The sequence below is a fragment of the Budorcas taxicolor genome, chromosome X (genome assembly GCF_023091745.1).
Source record: "Budorcas taxicolor isolate Tak-1 chromosome X, Takin1.1, whole genome shotgun sequence".
Taxonomy (NCBI): Eukaryota; Metazoa; Chordata; class Mammalia; order Artiodactyla; family Bovidae; genus Budorcas; species Budorcas taxicolor.
In genome coordinates, this window is record NC_068935.1 from 96,527,243 (window position 1) to 96,549,266 (window position 22,024).

A 22,024-nucleotide genomic window follows, 5' to 3' on the forward strand; every position below is an offset into this window, starting at 1 on the left:
TGGCAAAGTAATGTCTCTGCTTTTCAATATGCTATCTAGGTTGGTAATAGCTTTATGAATTCCAAATGTAGTCCTAAAATGTCAACAGATTGGAAGAGGTCTTATGCCTTATGCAGTATATTTGCACATCCCCTGTCTGTGACAAGTTTGCTCACAGTTTTGATGGCCTATAAAACAGAGACTTGGTCAGGTTCAGTGAGGAGGATGTCATCAATATAATGGCAGAGCCGAAATTCTAGTGGGATGTGCAGCAGGGATCTAGGTCCTATCTGCAAAGCACATGTACTATTAAAAGATTATTTACATATCCCATAGGCAAACAAGAAAAAATACCTTCGACCCTGAAAGGTGAAGATGAATAGTTCAGTTCAGTTCAGTTCAGTCGATCAGTCATGTCCGACTCTTTGCAACCCCATGAACTGAAGCACGCCAGGCCTCCCTGTCCATCACCAACTCCCAGAGTTCACCCAAACTCTTGTCCATCAAGTCGGTGATGCCACCCAGCCATTTCATCCTCTGTCATCCCCTTCTCATCCTGTCACCAATCCCTCCCAGCATCACAGTCTTTTCCAATGAGTCAACTCTTCGCATGAGGTGGCCGAAGTATTGGAGATTCAGCTTCAGCATCAGTCCATCCTAAGGACACCCAGGACTGATCTCCTTTAGAATGGACTGGTTGGATCTCCTTGCAGTCTAAGGGACTCTCAAGAGTCTTCTCCAACACAGTTCAAAAGCATCAATTTTTCGGCACTCAGCTTTCTTCACAGTCCAACTCTCACATCCATACATGACCATAGCCTTGATTAGACGGAACTTTCTTGGCAAAGTAATGTCTCAGCTTTTCAATATGCTATCTAGGTTGGTCATAACTATCATTCCAAGGAGTAAGCATCTTTTAATGTCATGGCTGCAGTCACCATCTGCAGTGATTTTGGAGCCCTCAAAAATAAAGTCTGACACTGTTTCTACTGTTTCCCCATCTATTTCCCATGAAGTGATGGGACCAGATGCCATGATCTTCGTTTTCTGAATGTTGAGCTTTAAGCCAGCTTTTTCACTCTCCTCTTTCACTTTCATCAAGAGGCTTTTTAGTTCCTCTTCACTTTCTGCCATAAGGGTGGTGTCATCTGCATATCTGAGGTGATTGATATTTCTCCCGGCAGTCTTCATTCCAGCTTGTGTTTCTTCCAGTCCAGCGTTTCTCATGATGTACTCTGAATATAAGTTAAATAAGCAGAGTGACAATATACAGCCTTCACATACTTCTTTTCCTATTTGAACCAGTCTGTTTTCCTATGTCCAGTTCTAACTGGTGCTTCCTGACCTGCATATAGGTTTCTCAAGAGGCCAGTCAGGTGGTCTGGTATTCCCATCTCTTTCAGAATTTTCCACAGTTTATTGTGATCCACACAGTCAAACCTTAGGCATAGTCAATAAAGCAGAAATAGATGTTTTCTGGAACTCTCTTACTTTTTCCATGATCCAGCCAATGTTGGCAATTTGATCTCTGGTTCCTCTGCCATTTCTAAAACGAGCTTGGGCATCTGGAAGTTCACGGTTCACATATTGCTGAAGCCTGGCTTGGAGAATTTTGAGCATTACTTTACTAGCGTGTCAGATGAGTGCACTTGTGTGCTAGTTTGAGCATTCTTTGGCATTGCCTTTCTTTGGAATTGGAATGAAAACTGACCTTTTCCAGTCCTGTGGCCACTGCTGAGTTTTCCAAATTTGCTGGCATATTGAGTGCAGCACTTTCACAGAATCATCTTTTAGGATTTGAGATAGCTCAACTGGAATTCCATCACCTCCACTAGCTTTGTTCCTAGTGATGCTTTCTAAGGCCCACTTGACTTCACATTCCAGGATGTCTGGCTTTAAGTGATTGATCACACCATCGTGATTATCTTGGTCGTGAAGATCTTTTTTGTACAGTTCTTCTGTGTATTCTTGCCACCTCTTCTTAATATCTTCTGCTTCTGTTAGGTCCATACCATTTCTGTCCTTTATCGAGCCCATCTTTGCATGAAATGTTCCCTTGGTATCTCTAATTTTCTTGAAGAGATCTCTAGTCTTTCCCATTCTGTTGTTTTCCTCTATTTCTTTGCATTGATTGCTGAGGAAGGCTTTCTTATCTCTTCTTGCTATTCTTTGGAACTCTGCAATTAGATGCTTTATCTTTCCTTTCCTTTGCTTTTTGCTTCTCTTCTTTTCACAGCTATTTGTAATGCCTCCCCAGACAGCGATTTTGCTTTTTTGCCTTTCTTTTCCATGGGGATTGTTTTGATCCCTGTCTCTGTACAATGTCACAAACCTCCATCCGTAGGTCATGAGGCACTCTATCTATCAGATCTAGTCCTGTAAATCTATTTATCACTTCCACTGTATAATCATAAGGAATTTGATTTAGGTCACACCTGAATCATCTAGTGGTTTTCCCTACTTTCTTCAGTTTGAGTCTGAATTTGGCAATGAGGAGTTCATGATCTGAGCCACAGTCAGCTCCCAGTCTTGTTTTTGCTGACTGTATAGAGCTTCTCCATCTTTGGCTGCAAAGAATATAATCAATCTGATTTCAGTGTTGACCATCTGGTGATGTCCATGTGTAGAGTCTTCTCTTGTGTTGTTGGAAGAGGGTGTTTGCTATGACCAGTGCATTTTCTTGGCAAAACTCTAGTAGTCTTTGCCCTGCTTCATTCCGCATTCCAAGGCCAGATTTTCCTGTTACTCTGGGTGTTTTTTGACTTCCTACTTTTGCATTCCAGTCCCCTATAATGAAAAAGACATCTTTTTTTGGGTGTTAGTTCTAAAAGGTCTTGTAGGTCTTCATAAAACCGTTCAACTTCAGCTTCTTCAGCGTTACTGGTTGGGGCATAGACTTGGATTACTGTGATATTGAATGGTTTGCCTTGGAAACAAACAGAAATTATTCTGTCATTTTTGAGATTGCATCCAAGTACTGCACTTCGGACTCTTTTGTTGACCATGATGGCTAGTCCATTTCTTCTAAGGGATTCCTGCCTGCAGTAGTAGATATAAGGGTCATCTGAGTTAAATTCACCCATTCCAGTCCATTTTAGTTTGCTGATTCCTAGAATGTTGATGTTCATTCTTGGCATCTCCTGTTTGATCACTTCCAATTTGCCCTGATTCAGGGACCTGATATTCCAGGTTCCTATTCAATATTGCTCTTTACAGCATCAGACCTTGCTTCTATCACCAGTCACATCCACAACTGGGTATTGTGTTTGCTTTGGCGGTATCTCTTCATTCTTTCTGGAGTTATTTCTCCACTGTTCTCCAGTAACATACTGGGCACCTACCGACCTTGGGAGTTCCTCTTTCTGTATCCTATCATTTTGCCTTTTCATACTGTTCATGGGGTTCTCAAGGAAGAATACTGAAGTGATTTGCCATTCCCTTCTCCAGTGGACCACATTTTGTCAGACGTCTCCACCATGACCTGCCCATCTTGGGTGGCCCCACACGCCATGGCTTAGTTTCATTGAGTTAGACAAGGCTGTGGTCCATGTGATTAGATTGACTAGTTTTCTGTGATTATGGTTTGTGTGTCTGCCCTCTGATGAATTTTTACTCTTCTGCAATATTTTTAATGAATAGAACATATTAGTCAAGTCTGTTACTTCAAACTGTTTATCTATATTTCTTTGAATGTTAAGGTGAAGATATCTGGTAGGGATGCTCTAAAAAAGGGAACAGCCTTGTTCAACTCTCTATAGTCTATAACTAACCTCCACTTATTAGTAGTGGCTTTATAGCATACCAGGGAATTGAAATGTGAGATAGGGGGAATCAGTACCCATTCTTTAAGTCAAGCCATAATCCTTCAGTGCCTTGTCTTAGCTGATACTGTCTCATATGTAAGGGATCGTTAACTGGTTTTTACCATGCAGTGCCCACCAATAGCAAAAAAGTCTGTAGTTGGTTCCTTGAAATATTGCTAACTGAAGAGCTCCATTCCAGTAATGGATAGAGGGATAGTCTTGGCAGAAGAAACAGCAGTTACAACCAAACTTTTCTTTTTTTTTTTTGCAGAACTGGGTTAATTTTAATAGATAAGTGGGTAATTATTACCTTAATCTTTCCTCCTCCCAAGCTGATCACCTCCAGTGTTGGGAGGAGAGTTGAGGGGTCCCTTTAAAACATGAGTGATTTCTGGGATAAGGGAGGTTTGAAAAACCATGTGCAACAGAGCCAGCCAGTGGTGGTTAGATTTTTAAATGCAAAACTATAGTTGTTGTTTTTTTTTTTTTTTAATTTTTAACTATTGGACTATAGTTGATTTGCAATGTTATGTTAGTTTCAAATGTACAGCAAAGTGATTCAGTTATACACATATCCATTCTTTTTCCAATTATTTTCCTATTTAGTTTATTACAGAATATTGAACAGAATTCCCTCTGCTATACAATAGGTCTTGTTGGTTATCTATTCTAAATATAGGAGTGTGTATATGTCAATCCCAAGCACCCAATCTATCCCTACCACCCCCACCCTTCATTCCTGGAAACCAAAACTTTGTTTTCTATGTCTGCAAGTATCTTTCTGTTTTGTAAATAAGTTCATTTGTATCTTTTATTTTTTTTATTCCACAAATAAGTGATATTATATGATATTTGTCTTTCTCTCTCTGACTTACTCCACTTAGTATAATAATCTCCAGATCCACCCATGTTGCCAAAAACAGCATTATTTCATGCTATTTAATGGCTGAGTCTCCATTGTACATATGTACCACACCTTCTTTATCCATTCATCTGTAGATGGACATTTAGGTTGCTTCAATATCCTGGCTATTGTAAACAGTGCTGCAGCAAACATTGGGGTGCATGTAGCATTTTGAACCATGGTTTTCTCTGGATATATGCCCAGGAGTGGGATTGCTGGATCACATGGTAGCTCTATTTTTAGTTTTTTAAAGAACTCTCATACTATCCTCTGTAGTGGCTCTACCAGTTTGTAAAGTGTAGGAGGGTTACCTTTTCTCTACACCCTCTCCAGCATTTACTGTTTGAAGACTTTTTGATGATGGCTATTCTGACTGTTGTGAGGTGACATCTCATTGTAGTTTTGATTTGCATTTTTCAGTGGCTCAGTGGTAAAGAATCCACCTGCAGTTCAAGAGACTTGCAAGAGATGGGGTTCAATCCTTAGGTCAGGAAGATCCCCTAGAGAAGGAAATGGCAACCAACTCCACTATTCTTGCCTGGAAAATCCCATGGACAGAATTGCCTGGCAGGCTACGATCCATTGGCTTACAAAAGAGTCAGACACAACTTCACAGCTAAACAACAACAACAATAATTAGCAATGCTGAACATCTTTTCTTGTGCCTCCTGGCTATATGTACGTCTTCTTTGGCAAAATGTCTATTTAGGTGTTCTCTCCATTTTTTGATTGGGTCGTTTGTTTTTTTCAAACCACCATCACCCTGATACCAAAACCAAACAAGGATACCAAAGGGAAAAAAAAAAAAAAAGAAAATTACAGGTGAGTATCACTGATGAATATGGATGTAACAGTCTTTAACAAAATACCATCAAACTGAATTCAACAATATATTGAAAGGATCATACACCATGATCAAATGGGAGTTTTCCTTGGGAGACAAAGAATTTTAAATATTCACAGACTAATCAGTGTCATGTACTATGTTAACAAATTAAATAATAAAAACCACATGATCATCTTCTGTAATATGTGCAGAAGAAAACTTTTGACAAAATTCAACATACATTTATGATGAAAACACACCAGAAAGTGGGCATAGAGAGAACCTACTTCCACATAGTAGTGTATGTATGTATGTGTGTGTGTCTGACTATTTGTGAACTCCATGAACTCCATGGACTACTTCAGCATAATAAACCCATATATGACAAATCTAGAACTAACATCATACTCAACCATGAAAAACTGAATACATTTTCTCTAAGATCAGGAACAAGACAAGGATGTCCACTGTTATCACTTTTATTCAAGATAGTTTTAAAAGTCCTACTATGGGAATCAAGAAGAAAAAAAATAACAGGACTCCGAGTTAGAAAAGAAGTAAAGCTGTCACTCTTTGTAGATGACATGATACATACATAGAAAATCCTAAGTTCAGTTCAATCACTCAGCCATGTCCAACTCTTTGCAACATCATGGACTGCAGCATGCTAGGCCCCCCTGTCCATCACAACTCCAAGAGGTTCCTCAAACTCATGTCCATTGAGTTGGTGATGCCATCCAACCATCTCATCCTCTGTCATCCCCTTGTCCTCCCACCTTCAATTTTTCCTAGCATCAGGGTTTTTTCAAATGAATCAGTTCTTCAAATCAGGTGGCCAAAGTATTGGAGTTTCAGCTTCAGCATCAGTCCTTCCAATGAATATTCAGGACTGATTTCCTTTAGGATGGATCTCCTTGCTGTCTAAGGTAGTCAACAGTCTTCTCCAACACCACAGTTCAAAAGCATCAATTCTTCGGTGCTCAGCTTTCTTTATAGTCCAGCTCTCACATCTATACATGACTATTGGAAAAACCATAGCCTTAACTAGATGGACCTTTGTCAGCAAAGTAATGTCTCTGCTTTTTAATATGCTGTCTAGGTTGGTCATAACTTTTCTTCCAAGGAATAAGCATCTTTTAATTTCATGACTGCAATAACCATCTGCAGTGATTTTGGAGCCCAAGAAAATAAAGCCTGTCACTATTTCCCATCTATTTGCCATGAAGTGATAGGACCAGATGCCATGATCTTACTTTTCTGAATGTTGAGTCTTCCGCCAACTTTTTTACTCTCCTCTTTCACTTTCATCAAGAGGCTCTTTAGTTCTTCTTCACTTTCTGCCATAAGGGTGATGTCATCTGTGTATCTGATGTTATTGATATCTCTCCCAGCAATCTTGATTCCAGCCTGTGCTTCCTCCAGCCCAGCATTTCTCATGATGTACTCTGCATATAAGTTAAATAAGCAGGATGGCAATATACAGCCTTGACGTACTCCTTTCCCGATTTGGAACAAGTCAGTTGTTCCATGTCCAATTCTAACTGTTGCTTCCTGACCTGCATACAGGTTTCTCAAGAGGCAGGTCAGGTGGCCTGGTATTCCCATCTCCTTCAGAATTTTCCACAGTTTATTGTGATCCACCAAGTCAAAGGCTTTGGCATAGTCAATAAAACAGAAATAGATGTTCTTCTGAAATTCTCCTGCTTTTTTGATGATCCAGCAAATATTGGCAATTTGATCTCTGGTTTCTCTGCCTTTTCTAAATCCAGCTTCCCTTCAATCAGTCTCTTCCATCAGGAAGCTTCAACAAGCCTCTTATCCTTATCCATCAAAGGGCAGACACAATGAAAACCACAATCATAGAAAACTGAACAAATTGAACACGTGGATTGCAGCCTTCTCTAACTTAATGAAACTATAAGCCATTCTGTGTAGGGCCACCAAAGATGGATGGGTCATGGTGGAGAGTTTTGACAAAACATGCTCCACTGGAGAAGGGAATGGCAAACCACTTCAGTATTCCTGGGTTGAGAACCCCATGAACAGTATGAGAAGGAAAAAGATAGGACACTGAAATAAGAACTGCCCAGGTCTGTAGGTGCTCATTGTGGTACTGGAGAAGAGTGGACAAATGAATCCAGAAAGAATGAAGAGATGGCGCCAAAGGGAAAACAATACCCAGTTGTCAGTGTGACTGATGTTGGAAGTAAAGTCCGATGCTGTAAAGAACAATATTGCATAGGAACCTGGAATGTTAGGTCCATAAATCAAGGCAAATTGGAAGTGGTCATTGACAATTTAGGAATCAGTGAACTAAAATGGATTGGAATGGGTGAATTTAATTCACCTGACCATTATATCTATTACAGTGGGCAAGAATCCCTTAGAGGATTGGAGTAGCCCTCATAGTCAACAAAAGAGTCTGACATGCAGTATTTTGGGTGAAGTCTCAAAAATGACAGAATGATCTCTGTTCTTTCCAAGGAAAACCATTCAATATCACAGAAATCCAAGTCTATTTCCCAGCCAGTAATGCCAAATAATCTGAAGTTAAATAGATCTATAATGACCTATGAGGTATTCTAGAACTAACACCGAAAAAAAAAAGTCCTTTTCATCATAGTGGACTGGAATGCAAAAGTAGGAAGTCAGGAGATGCCTGGAGTAGCAGGTAAGTGTGGCCTTAGAGTAAAAATTGAAGCAGGGAAAAGGCTAACAGAATTTTGTGACGAGAACACACTGGTCATAGCAAACACCCTCTTCCAACAACACAAGAGATGACTCCACACATGGACATGACCAGATAGTCAATACCTAAATCAGATTGATTATATTCTTTGCAGCTGAAGATGGAGAAGCTCTTTACAGTCAGCAAAAACAAGACCAGGAGCTGACTGTGGCTCAGATCATGAACAGTTTACTGCCAAATTCAGACTTAAATTGAAGAAAGTAGGGAAAACCACTAGACGATTCAGGTATGACCTAAATCAAATCCATTACGATTATGCAGTGAAAGTAACAGATTCAAGGGATAAGATCTAATAGACAAGAGTACCAGAAGAACTATGGATGAAGATTCATGACAGTGTACAGGAGGCAGTGATGAAGACTATCCCCAAGAAAAAGAAGTGCAAAAAGGAACAGTGGTTGTCTGATGAGGCCTTACAAATAGCTGAGAAAAGAAGAGATGCAAAAGGCAAAGGAGAAAAGGAAAGATATACCTATTTGAACGCAGTTTCAAAGAATAGCAAGGAGAGATAAGAAAGCCTCAGTGATTACTGCAAAGTAATACAGGAAAACAATAGAATGGGGAAGACTAGAGATCTCTTCAAAAAAAATTAGAGATACCAAGGGAACATTTCATGCAAACATAGGAACAATAAAGGACAGAAATGATATGCACCTAATAGAAGCAGAAGATATTAAGAAGAGGTGGCAAGAATGCACAGAACTATACAAAAAAGATCTTCATGACCCAGATAACCACAATGGTGTGATCACTCACCTAGAGCCAGACATACTGGAATGTTCAAGTCAAGTGGGCCTTAGGAAGCATCACTACGAGCAAAGCTAGTGGAGATGATGGAATTCCAGGAGAGCTATTTCAAATCTTAAAATACGCTGCTGTTAAAGTGCTGCACTCAATATGCCAGCAAATTTGGAAAACTCAGCAGTGGCCACAGGACTGGAAATGGTCAGTTTGCATTCCAATACCAAAGATAGGTAATGCCAAAGAATGTTCAAACTACCACACAATTGCACTCATCTCACACGCTAGCAAAGTAAGGCCCCAAATTCTCCAAGCCAGGCTTCAACAGTACATGGACTGAGAACTTCCAGATGTTCAAGCTGGATTTAGAAAAGGCAGAGGAACCAGAGATCATATTGCCAACATCGGGTTTGATCATAGAAAAAACAAGAGTTCCAGAAAGACATCTACTTCTGCTTTATTGACTATGCCAAAGCATTGTCTGCGTGGATCACAACAAACTATGGAAAATTATTAAAGACATGGGAATACCAGACCACCTGACCTGCCTCCTAAGAAATCTGTATCCAGGTCAAGAAGCAACAGTTAGAACTGAAGATGGAACAACAGAATCGTTCCAAATTAGGAAGGGAGTACATCAAGTCTGTATGTTCTCACCCTGCTTGTTTAACTTATATGAAGAGTACATCATGCGAAATGCCAGGCTGGATGAAGCACAAGCTGGAATCAAGATTGCTGGGAGAAATATCAATAACCTCTGATATGCAGATGATACTGTTCTTATAGCAGAAAATTGAAGAGGAGCTAAAGAGGACCGTGATGACAGTGAAAGGCTAGAGTGAAAAAGCTGGCTTAAAATTCAGCATTCAAAAACCAAGATCATGGCATCTGGTCCTATCACTTCCATGGCAAATAGATGGGGAAACAATGGAAACCGTGACAGACATTATTTTATTGGGCTCCGAAATCACTGCAGGTGGTGACTGCAGCCATGAAATTACAAGAAACTGCTCTTTGGAAGAAAAGTATGACAAAAGTAGACAGCATATTAAAAAACAGAGACGTTACTTTGCCAACAAAGTTCCATCTAGTCAATGCTATGTTTTTTAGTACTCTTGTGTGGATGTGAGAGTTGAACCATAAAGAAAGCTGAGCACCAAAGAATTGATGCTTTTGAACTGTGGTGTTGGAGAAGACTCTTGAGAGTCACTTGGACTTCAAGGAGATCCAACCAGTCCATCCTAAAGGAAATCAGTCCTGAATATTCATTGGAAGGACTGATGCTGAAGCTGAAGCTCCAATACTTTGGCCTCCTGATGCGAAGAATGGACTCATTCGATAAGACCCTGATGCTGGGAAAGGTTGAACGCAGGAGGAGAAGGGAACAACAGAGGATGAGATGGTTGGATGGCATCACCGACTCGATAGACCTGAGTTTGAGCAAGCTTTGGGAGTTGGTGATGGACAGGGAAGCCTAGCTTTCTGTAGTCCATGGTGTCACAAAGAGTCATATGCTACTGAGCAACTCGACTGACCTGAGGCCTCAGGGGAAAAGAGATGGCATGTCTCTCTATCCAACTGAGATCTGGCCCCTCCTTTTAGCCCCTTCCCTTTTGCTATTTCAATATCTCTTACTTTTGCAATTGGTTACCAGGAAAACAGGGTAAGTTATCCTCATCACTAACATGATGGTGCTATGTTGCCTTTCCCTCTAGTGGAAACTTCATAGGGTCCTACCTTCGATTTCATCTCCCCCAGAAGTTTAATCTTCTACCTCATCTTTAGGCAGTATTCTGGTGATAAGCTCCCTCTGGCAGAACTCAACACATAGCTAGTTGAGCTCAGAAGCACCTGTTCAGTTATTGAATAGAAATTCATCTTATTTATGGCTTGCAGATACTGAGTGCACTTTCTCAGGGTATACAAAGCAAGTAGGCATTAAATAACTAAAAACTGCTTATTTGGGCTATGTTGAAAATGACTGGATGGGTAAAATTTTGAGTTTGGCACTGACGGGCTTTGCAGCTAACAGGTCCCAGCCTTCTATGAAGAAGTAAACAATATAGAGCCATATGCAGAGGCCTTTTTTTGGCTCATTTATATAACAGTAATGTATAATAGTATAATCACTGTGGAAATCAGTTTTTCAATTTCCTAAAAAGCTAAACATGCAACTACCATTTGATCTAACAATTGCACTAATTGCACTTCTGGACGTATATCCCAAACAAATAAAAAATTTTGTTCCCAAGAAACCTATACATTAGTGTTCATAGCAGTGTTATACAAAATAGCCAAAAACTTAAAACAACCCAAGTTTCCTTCAATAAGTAAATTGTTCATATGTAAACAAACTGGTACATCAATGCCAGTGATTATTACTCAGCAGTAAAGAATGTTGATGTATGACAGAACCAATACAATATTATAAAGTAATTAGCCTCCAATTAAAATAAATAAATTTAAATTAAAAAATGAAGTATTGATACATGCAACACCTTGCAGAGAATTGTGATGAAATTTTAAAGCTAATCTCAAAATATTATATACTTTATGTATCCATTTTGGTTAAGATAATGATTACCAAGGGCTAAGGACAGGGTTGAGGGATAGAAGGTACAGAGCTGTGTGTGGCTATAAAAGTACAGTAGCAGTATTCCTTATAAAGGAATTGTTATCTTGAATATATCATATTAGCCTAGTTGTGACATTATACTACAGTTATCCATTGAGGAAACTGGATACAGCTTTGGGGGGGGATTACTCTTTACTATTCTTTTTTAAAATTGTGGTAAAATACATATAGCACAAAATTTACCATCTTAACCATTTTTAGGGGCTTCCCAGGTAGCACTAATTGTAAAGAACCCAGCTGCCATTGCAGGTGACTTACTAGATGCAAGTTTGATCCCTAGGTCAGGAAGATCCCCTGGAGAAGAAATTGGCAACTCAATCCAGTATTTGTGCCTGGTGAATCCCATGGACAGAGGAGCCTGGTGGTCTACAGACCCTGGGGTCACACAGTCGGACACAACTAAAGTGACTTAGCACAATGATCATTTTTAAGTGTATGCTTTAGTAATGTTAAGTATATCTGAATTGTTCAATCAGTCTACAGAAATTTTTCATGTTATGAAACTAAATCTGTACCCATTAAGTTTTCTATTTCCCTCTCACTCCATCACCTAACAACTATCATTCTACTTTCTGTCTCTGTGAATCTGAACACTCTAGATACCTCATATGAGTAGAACCATATATGTTCTTTCATGCCCAGTTTGTTTCATTTAGTATGATGTCCTCAAGGTTCATCCATGTGAAACTTCTGTCAGAATTTTCATTCTCTTTTAAGGCTGAGTAATATTTCATTGATTGCATATCACATTGTGTTTATTCATTCACCTATATATAAACAACTGTATAACTTCTACCTTTTGGTTTTTGAAATTAATGCTTCTATGAACATTGGCTTAAAAGTATTTTTGAGGCCCTCTTTTCAAATTCTCTTGGATATATACTGAAAAGTAGAATTAATGGATCATATGGTAAATCTATTTTTAATTTTTTTTGAGGAATAACCATTGTGTTTTCCATAGAAGCTGTACCACGACACAAACAGTTCCAATTTCTCCACATTTTTGCCAATAGTTTGTTTGCTTGTTTTGAAATACTAGCCATTCTAATGGGTATGAGATGATATGTCATGGTTTTAGTTTCCATTTACCTAGTGGGTTGCTGTGGTTCAGTCACTAAGTCATGTCCAACTCTTTGCGACTCCATGGACTGCACCATGCCAGGCATCCCTGTCTTTCACTATTTCCTGAACTTTCCTCAAACTCAAGTCCATTGAGTCGGTGATGCCATCCAACCATCTTATCTGGTTGCCCCCTTCTCCTCCTGCCCTCAGTCTTTCCCAGCATCAGGGTCTTTTCCAATGAGCCAGCTCTTTGCATCAGGTGGCCAAATTATTGGAGTTTCAAGTTCAGCATCAGTCCTTCCACTGAATATTCAGGGTTGATTTCCTTTAGGATTGACTGGTTTGATCTCCTTGCAGTCCAAAGGATTCTCAAGAGTCTTCTCCAACACCACAGTTCAAAAGCATCAATTTTTCGGCACTCAGCCTTCTCTATGGTCCAACTCTCACAAACATACATGACTACTGGAAAAACCATAGCTTTGACTGTAGGGACCTTTATCAGCAGTGATGTCTCTGCTTTTTAATACACTGTCTAGGCTTGTCATAGCTTTCCTTCCAAGGAGCAAATGTCTTTTAATTTCGTGGCTGCAGTCACCATCCGCAATGATTTTGGAGCACAAGATAATATATGGCTTTGACATATTCCTTTCCCAATTTTGAACCAGTCTGTTGTTCTACATCCAGTTCTAACTGTTGCTTCTTGACCTGCATACAGATTTCTCAGGAGACAGGTAAGGTGATCTGGTATGCCTATCTCTTTAAGAATTTTCCAGAGTTTGTTGTGATCCATGCAGTCAAAGGCTTTCACTTAGTCAATGAAGCAGAAGTAGATGCTTTTTCTGGAATTCCCTCGCTTTTTCTTTGATCTAGTGGATGTTGGCAATTTGGTTTGTGATTCCTTTGCCTTTTCTAAATCCAGCTTGTACATCTGAAAGTTCTTTGTTCACATACTGCTGAAGCCTAGCTTAAAGGATTTTGAACATTACCATGATAGCATGTGATACCCTAATGATTAGTGATGATATCTTTGTATGCTTAGTGTCCATATGTATCTCTTATTTGGAAAAATTGTCTATTCAGGTCCTTTTTTAAATTGGAGTATAGTTAGTTTACAGTGTTGTATTGGTTTCAAGTATACAGCATAGTGGTTCAGTTATGCATATGCATATATTTTTTTCTTTTTCAGATTCTTCCCTCATATAGGTTATTATAGAATATTGAGTACAGTTTCCTGTGCTGTACAGTAGGCTGTTTTTGGTTATCTATTTTATCTATAGTTGTGTATGTATGTTAATCCCAGGATCGTAATTTATCCCTCCCCCTACATGTTTCCCCTTAGGTAACCATTGGTTTGTTTTTGAAATCTGTGAGATCTGTGAGTTCATTTTAGTTGCCCAGTTGTGTCCAACTCTTTGCAACCCCATGGACTGTAGCCCAATGCCAGGCTCTTCTGTCTGTGGAATTACCCAGGCAAGAACACTAGAGTGGGTTGCCATTTCCTTCTCCAGGGGTTCTTCCCAACCCAGGGATTGAACCTGGGGTTCCTGCATTGCAGGCAGTTTATTTACCTTGTGAGCCACCTGGGAAGCCCCTGCATGATTTCATATGATATTTGTCTTTGTCTGACTGCACTTAATATGATAATCTCTAGGTCTGTGCCATGTTGCTGTAGGTGGCATCATTTTGTTCTTTTTATGGCTGAGTAATATTCCATTGTATATATGTACTACGTCTTTATCCATTCCTCTGTCAATGGATATTTAGGTTACTTCCTTGTCTTGACTTTTGTAAATAGCGCTGCAATGAACATTGCTGTGCATGTATCTTTTCAAATTGTGTTTTTCTCTGGGGAGATATATATATATATTAGAATTGCTGGATCATATGGTACATCTGTATTTAATTTTTTCATGAACCTTCATACTGGTCTCCATACTGGTTGTTCCAACTTATCAGCACATTCCATCAACACTGTAGGAGGGTACACTTTCTTCTCACTCTCTCTAGCATTAGTTGTTTATAGACTTTTTAATGATGGCCATTCTGACCAGTGTGAGGGGATACTTCGTTGTAGTTTTGATTGGCATTTCTCTGACAATTAGTGATGCTGAGCATTTTTTCACATACTTTTTTGGCTATGTGTATGTCTTCTTTGAAAAAATGTCTATTTAGATCTTCTGTCCAGTTTTTAATTGGGTTGTTTGTTTTTGTGACATAGAACTGCATGAGTTCTTTGTATATTTTGGAGATTAATCCCTTGTCACTCACAAAGATTTCCTCCCATTCTGTATGTTGCCTTTTCATTTTGTTTATGGTTTCCTTTGCTGTACAAAAGCTTTTAATTTTAATTAGTCCCATTTTTTAAATTTTTGTTTTCATCTTCATTACTTTAGGAGGTAAATAAAAAAATATTGCTTTGATATTCTGGTTCCTGCCCAGTGGTGCGGAGAGCTGGGTCTTGTCTCTCTGATTTGTAGGGCTGTGCTCAGGAAGACTTTAAGCTACTTCTCTGCTGATGGGTGAGCCTGTGTTCTTACCCTGTTGGTTGTTTGGCCTGAGGCATTCTAGCACTGGAGCCTACAGGCTGTTTGGTGAAGCTAATGTCCAGGAGGGCTCATACCAATGAGTTCTCCGCAGAACTGCTGCTGCCAGTGTCTTTGTCCCCAGAGTGAGCCACAGCCACCCCTGCCTCCACAGGAGGTCCTCTAATATTAGCAGGCAGGTCTGGCCCAGTCACTTATATGGTCACTACTTTTTTTCTCCTGTGTCCTGGTACACACAAGAACATTTGTGCATCCTCCAAGAGTGGAGTTTGTTTCCCCTAGCCCTGTGGAATTCCTTGATCAAATCCCAGTGGCCCTTAGAATCAGATCTTCTGGGGGATTCTCCCAGTGCCAGACCATCAGACTGGGAAGTCTGATGTTCAGCTCAGAAATTTCACTCCTGTGAGAGAACTTCTGTACTATAATTGTTTAGCAGTTTGTGGGTTGCCCACTCAGCAGGAATGGGATTTGATTTTATTGTGATTGCACCCTCCTACCATCTCCTTGTGACTTCTCTGTTTTTGGATGTAGGGCATCTTTTTTCATAGGTTGCAATGTTTGTTTATTTGTTTGTTGTTGTTGTTGCTGGTTGTTTAGCAGTTAGTTGTGATTTTGGTGTTCTCATAAAAAGGTGTGAGCTCATCTCCTTCTATTCCACCATCTTGAGCTAATCTCATATCAGAGTGTTCTCCCTGTTTTTCTCTAATTTTATAGTGTCTGGCCTTAAATTTAGGTCTTTGATCCACTTTGAGTTTAATTTTTGTGTATGGTGTTAGAGAATGTTCTCATTCCGTTCTTTTAAATGTAGCTGTCCAGTTTTCACAGCACCACTCATTGAAGAGGCTGTCTTTTCTCCATTATATATTCTTGCTTCCTTTATCAAAGATATGTTGACCATAGGTGTGTGGATTTACCTCTGGGCTTTCTATCCTGTTCCACTGATCAATATTTCTGTTTTTGTGCCAGTATGATCCATACTGTCTTGATTACTGTAGCTTCATAGTACAGTCTGAAGTCAGGGAGCCTGATTCCTCCAGCTCTGCTTATTTCAAGATTGCTTTGGCTATTTGGAGGCTTCCCTGGTGGCTTAGAGGTTAAAGCATCTGCCTGGAATGCGGGAGACCAGGGTTCGATCCCTGGGTCAGGAAGATCCCCTGGAGAAGGAAAATGGCAACCCACTCCAGTACTCTTGCCTGGAGAATCCCATGGACAGAGGAGCCTGGTAGGCTACAGTCCATGGGGTCGCAAAGAGTCGGAAATGACTGAGCGACTTAACTTCACTTCTTTGGCTATTTGGAGTCTTCTTTGTTTACATACATATTGTAAAAGTTTGTTGTAGTTCTCTGAAAAATGCCATTGGTAATTTGATAGGGATTGTTTTGAATCTGTAGATTGCCTTGAGTAATATAGTCATTTTCACAATTTTGATTCCTCCAATCCAAGAACATGGCGTATCTATCCATCTGTCTGTGTCATCTTCAATTTCTTTCATTGTTGTCTTATAGTTTTCAGAGTACAGATTATTTTCCCTCCTTAAGTAGGTTTGCTCCCAGGTATTTCATTGTTTTTGGTGTGATGTTAAATGTGATTGTTTCCTTAATTTCTCTTTCTGATTTTTCATTGTTAGTGTATATGAATGGAAGAGACTTCTTTGTATTAATTTTGTATCCTACAACTTTACTAGATTCATGTTTGCCTTTACCACGGAGCCTTCCCATTTGTAATTTTATTGTCTTAGTTGTGGACTTTTCATTTCTTCCTAGAGAAGTTCCTTTAGCATCTGTTGTAAAGCTTTTTTGGTGATGCTGAATTCTCTTAGCTTTGATTGTCTGCAAAAGTTTTGATTTCTCTGTCAAATCTGAATAAGAGCCTTGCCGGGTAGAATATTCTTGTTTGGAAGTTTTTCCCTTTCATCACTTTACATATATCATATCACAAGCTTCTGGCCTGCAGTTTCTACTGAAAAATCAGCTGTATATATGTATGTTATCTGTTGCTTTTTCCTTGTTGCTTTCAGTATTTTCTTTTTGTTTTTTAATTTCTGTCAGTTTGATTAATATGTGTCTCAGCATGTTCCTCCTCGTGTTTATCCTGTATGGTACTCTGTACTTCTTGGACTTGAGTGAGTGTTTCTTTTCTCATAGTAGAGAAGTTTTTGGCTATTATCTATTCAAATATTTTCTAAGACTCTTTTTCTCTTTCTTCTCCTTCTAGGACTCCTATAATGTAAATATTGGTGCTTTTAACATTGTCCCAAAGGTCTCTGAGACTGTTCTCATTTGTTTTCATTCTTTTTTCTTTATTCTGTTTCATGGCAGTGATTTCCCCCACTCTGTTTTCTAGCTCATTCATTAGTTCTTCTACCTCATTTATTATGCCACTGATTCCTTCTAGTGTATTTTTTTATCCCAGTAATAATATTATTTATCTCTGTTTGTTCTTTAAATCTTATAGCTCTTTGTTAAATATTTATTTTATCTTCTCAGTCTACCTCCATTCCTTTTCCAAGATTTTGAAACACTTTTACTATCGTTACTCTGAATTCTTTTAGGTAGATTGTCTACCTCCACCTGATTTAGTTGTTTTTCTGCAGTTTTATCTTGTTCCTTCATCTGGAACATACTTCTTTGCCATCTCATTTTGCCTGATTTTCTGTATTTGTAGTTTCCTTTCTGTATGCTTGCAGGGCTATAGCTCTTCTTTCTTCTAGTGTCTGCTTTCTGGTGGATGAGGTTGATCATGGGGCTTGTGCCTGCCCACTAGTGGGTGGAGCTGGGTCTTATTCTTTGGGGTAGGCAGAGTATGTCAAGGTGTGTGTGTTAGATGTGGCTATGAGCTCAGTACAACTTTAGGCAGCCTGTCTTCAGCAGAGATGTTTCTGCTAAGAACATTACTTTTAAATTATGAGCATGTCCTGTGTTTTTAATGTTATCATAGTTACCTTACTTTTGAGATCTGCCTAACTACTAAGCTGATATTTTCTTGACATGAACAAAACATAAAATAATCTATTTCTCTAGCTAAACTAACCCACTTTTTTTTTTCTTTTTGTTTATTCAAGGTTCTGGTGTGGGATGTATAACCGCTTTGACAAAGGGTTGCAGCCCAAGCAGAGTATGCTAGAGAGCCTCCTGGAAATTAAGAAGCAGAGATCAATGCTGGAGGCAGATGTGCACAAACTAGAAAAGGTGAAAAGTTGAATCTCAAAAAGAGAATCTCTTACACCTTCTGAGTAGTCCTAACTCACTTGGAATTGATTTGGTACTTGTGAGAAGCTACCTGGCTGGCTTGTTATCCTCTCTGCTTTCCAAGCATCCTGTGTCTATAAAGCTCTGATGCACAGCTCTTTTTTTTTTTTTAACCTCCCATGCTGCTGCTGCTGCTGCTAAGTCGCTTCAGTCGTGTCCGACTCTGCGACCCCATGGACTGTAGCCTACCAGGCTCCTCTGCCCATGGGATTTTTCAGGCAAGAGTACTGGAGTGGGTTGCCATTGCCTTCTCTGTAACCGCCCATATTAAGTGGTAAATATCACAGTCAGCTAGTTAAGCCAATTTGTTCCCTTTTTTAATCTGGATGGAATTATGAGGAGGAACAAGAGGGAATTTCAGGGAAATAATGCAGGTATTTGTTATCCATCAAGAAAATAAGCATAACTTCTTGGGTGTACTAATGAGAACGATGACATTGCTATTTCCAACAATCAAAACCTTTTTAAAAATCTGATTTCCTTCCCATGCAGATGATAAACTCTATTCATTGAATGGTTCTTTTGCTTTAGGATATGATTATGTGTTGATTTCCTTTATGATACCAGCAAAACCAAAGTCACACACTTGTTTTTAATTAGAGTTGAACAAGTCAACAGGGATTTCTTTTCCAAAAAAAAAAAAAAAATGGAAAATGCTGAGCTGCTTCTGGAATCCAGAGGTCCCTAGGATATGTTTGAAGTAAAGGGGAGGGATACTTCTTAGAAAAGAATTCTTAGAAAGGGTGTGCTGCTTAGGAACTGGGCGTGAACCTCCTTTCCACCAGATAAGTCATAGCATTTCTGCTACTCCCTGTAAGTAAACAAATATCCTTTTATTTTTTAAATAAATGTATTGTGGTTGCATCAGATCCTAAACTTTTGAATGTCCTCTTGAAAAGCAACAGTCAGTTACTTAGTTCTATTAAAAAAAAAAAAAAAAAGATGAAGAGAGGGAGGGGAAGGAAGAAAACTGAAGTATGACTTAAAATCAGGAAACGAAACAAGCAGCCCCAGGAAAGAAGCCCTAGGCAGAACTGAGAAGTAAGGAACCTTTCTCCTGGCTCCTCTTTTACCTATTAGGAACCTTCTCCACAGGGTCTCCAGAGCAAGTCCCCTATTATAAACCTAGCCCTTTTATTTATTCCTATTTAATTCCTAAGAGAATCAGATTCATTCTATTAATAGACAGAATCATATCACTCTCTGATTCTAAAGTTAAAAAGTAAGTAAGGCTTCCTTTTAAAATAACCAATACAATATTTTAAAGCAATTATCCTCCAATTAAAGAAAAAGAAAAGGAAAGCAAAAAGGATAATAACTATTATTAACATTCCTTTTTTAATACAGAGAAGAAAAACAAAAGCAGCCCATATTATATTACAGATACCCTGTTGATGTTTTTTAAAAGGCAGTACAAGTATAAAGTTAGAATATGCACAATACAAAAGTGTACAAAATGAAATGTTGAAAAAACTCTCCCAGCCACCTATGCAGTCAGTTTCTTTCTCCAAGTGTTACCACTGTATACGTGTGTGTATGTGTGTGTGTGTGTGTGTGTGTGTGTGTGTGTGTGTGTATGATTTTGTGACTTCCAGGAAAATAAGAATGGTATGCTTATCCCTAAGGCAGGAGCTCTTAACTGGAGTCCATAAACCCATAGATGTCCACAGATGACCTTCAAGGGATCTGTGAAACCCCTGAAATTATCCCTAAAGACTGTTTGTGTGCCATCTCATTCACTCATTTGTGCCTGCATGTGATTTTCTGAGAAGAAGGTTCATCATTTACTCCAGATTTTCAAAGGTGTATGTGACCTCCCGAGAAAGCTAAGAATCACTAATGTAAAATATCAGTGAATCATTATTATCCCTGAAAGTGAAAATATCTATTGGAGACAGCATGAAGTAGTAGACAGGTCATAGACTTTGGCATTAAGGAGAGGCAGGGTCAGATCCCAGCTCTGCCACTTCTTAAATGTGTGAATTTGGGTGAACTTACTTAAATTCTCTGAACCTCAGTTTCCTCATCTGTAAAATATAGCTAATACTTAACTAATAGGACTTTAGCATAAAATGAAATACTATAGTGGTTGGCACATGGAAGTAATCAATAAATGTTAGTGATCCTTTCCCTTACCTTCCCTGTTCTCAGTAATAAAATTGCATTTATCAGAAAAGGGAACTTTTATAGATACAAGACCTTTGAGGATATTTAGAGGTAGGGCTTTTAAAGCACTATGTTAAGTGATGAATAAAAGATGTTTGAGGAGGAGGAGGGGACAAAAAGTCATTGGCTACCATATAAGTGACATCTGACAGGATCCCTATATGTCAGTGTGATATTTGCCTAGTTTTACTCCAGTTTCTAATCCTTTTTAACCATTCCTTGCTCCCATGACAGAAACTGAAAGCCCATGATGAGCCACCAGAAGTCTGTATCTGCTCTCAATTAGGGCATTTATTATCTCAGCACCTGGGAACTCCTTTGACAAATCCTGTCTCTTTTATGGGTACTGATGGAGACCTGAATACTTGATGGAGAATGGCACTCTTTCTAGAGAAGGAAGCCCTCTAGTTCAGATGGATCAAGCAAAAAGTCAGTGTGCAGACCTCCACCATGACTATTATGAGGTCATGGGCAACCTTAGGGCCATAAACATTTCTAGAGATGTGGGCTTCTCTGGAGACACAGGCATCTCTGGGGTCTTGGGCATCTCTGACAACATGGGCACCACTGAGGCTATGGGCTTCTATGAAGATACCAGCATCTCTGAGACCATGAGCTTCTCTGGGAACATGGGCATCTGTGAAGACATAGGGCTGTCTAAGGGCAGCACCAAGATAGGCTTCTCTAAGCAACAGTGAGCTATTCATCTGTTTCCATGTTAGTTGTACCTACAACACCCACAATGATCCTTGTCTCAAAAAAGGCTGTGCTGCTTTTCTAACTGGATTAAATGACTGAGGCTTAAGATTGTAGAAGGGGATTTAGGGCCTTAACCAGTTAAACAATCAGTATATGTACCTCAGGGCTTCCCTGGTGGCTCAGTGGTAATGAATCCACCTGCCAATGCAGGAGATGTGGGTTCAGTCCCTGGATTGGGAAGATCCTCTGGAGAAGGAAATGGCAACCCACTCCAGTATTCTTGTCTGAGAAATCCCATGGACAGAGGAGCCTAATGGGCTCCAGAACATAGGGTCAAAAGAGTCAGACATGACTTTTTAGCAACTAAACAAGAACAAACAACATATGCATGTCAAGCAGCCTAGAATATAAGCAAAAGAAAAAGTACGTTATAGTTCTAGAATGGGATTTAGCTTTAAAAATATAATATCTTGCTTTTCAGCTGAGATATTAGATTGGTTCCATTATTCCATTTTCTTTAAAGGTCAGTCTCCCTTACTTTTCCACCCTTACTATTCTATCACAAGAACAAGTAGAAATATTGTCATAGTGAAGAATTAAGACCCTGTTGAAGGGATGGTATGTGCAAAGGTAACTGAATTGCAGAATGACTTGAAAGAAAATTTTACT

At 39.2% G+C, this 22,024-nt stretch overlaps 1 protein-coding gene across 1 annotated transcript in view; it reads left to right on the top strand.

Annotated features, from left to right (window-relative positions):
• MTMR8 (myotubularin related protein 8) overlaps positions 1-21,354 on the top strand; it is a 200,012-nt gene extending 178,658 nt beyond the window's left edge. The window contains 3 exon segments of the mRNA XM_052662720.1: positions 18,304-18,430; positions 20,891-21,020; positions 21,023-21,354. Coding sequence (XP_052518680.1) covers positions 18,304-18,430; positions 20,891-21,020; positions 21,023-21,354 — 589 coding nt within the window.
• Positions 21,355-22,024: the final 670 nt, after the last annotated feature.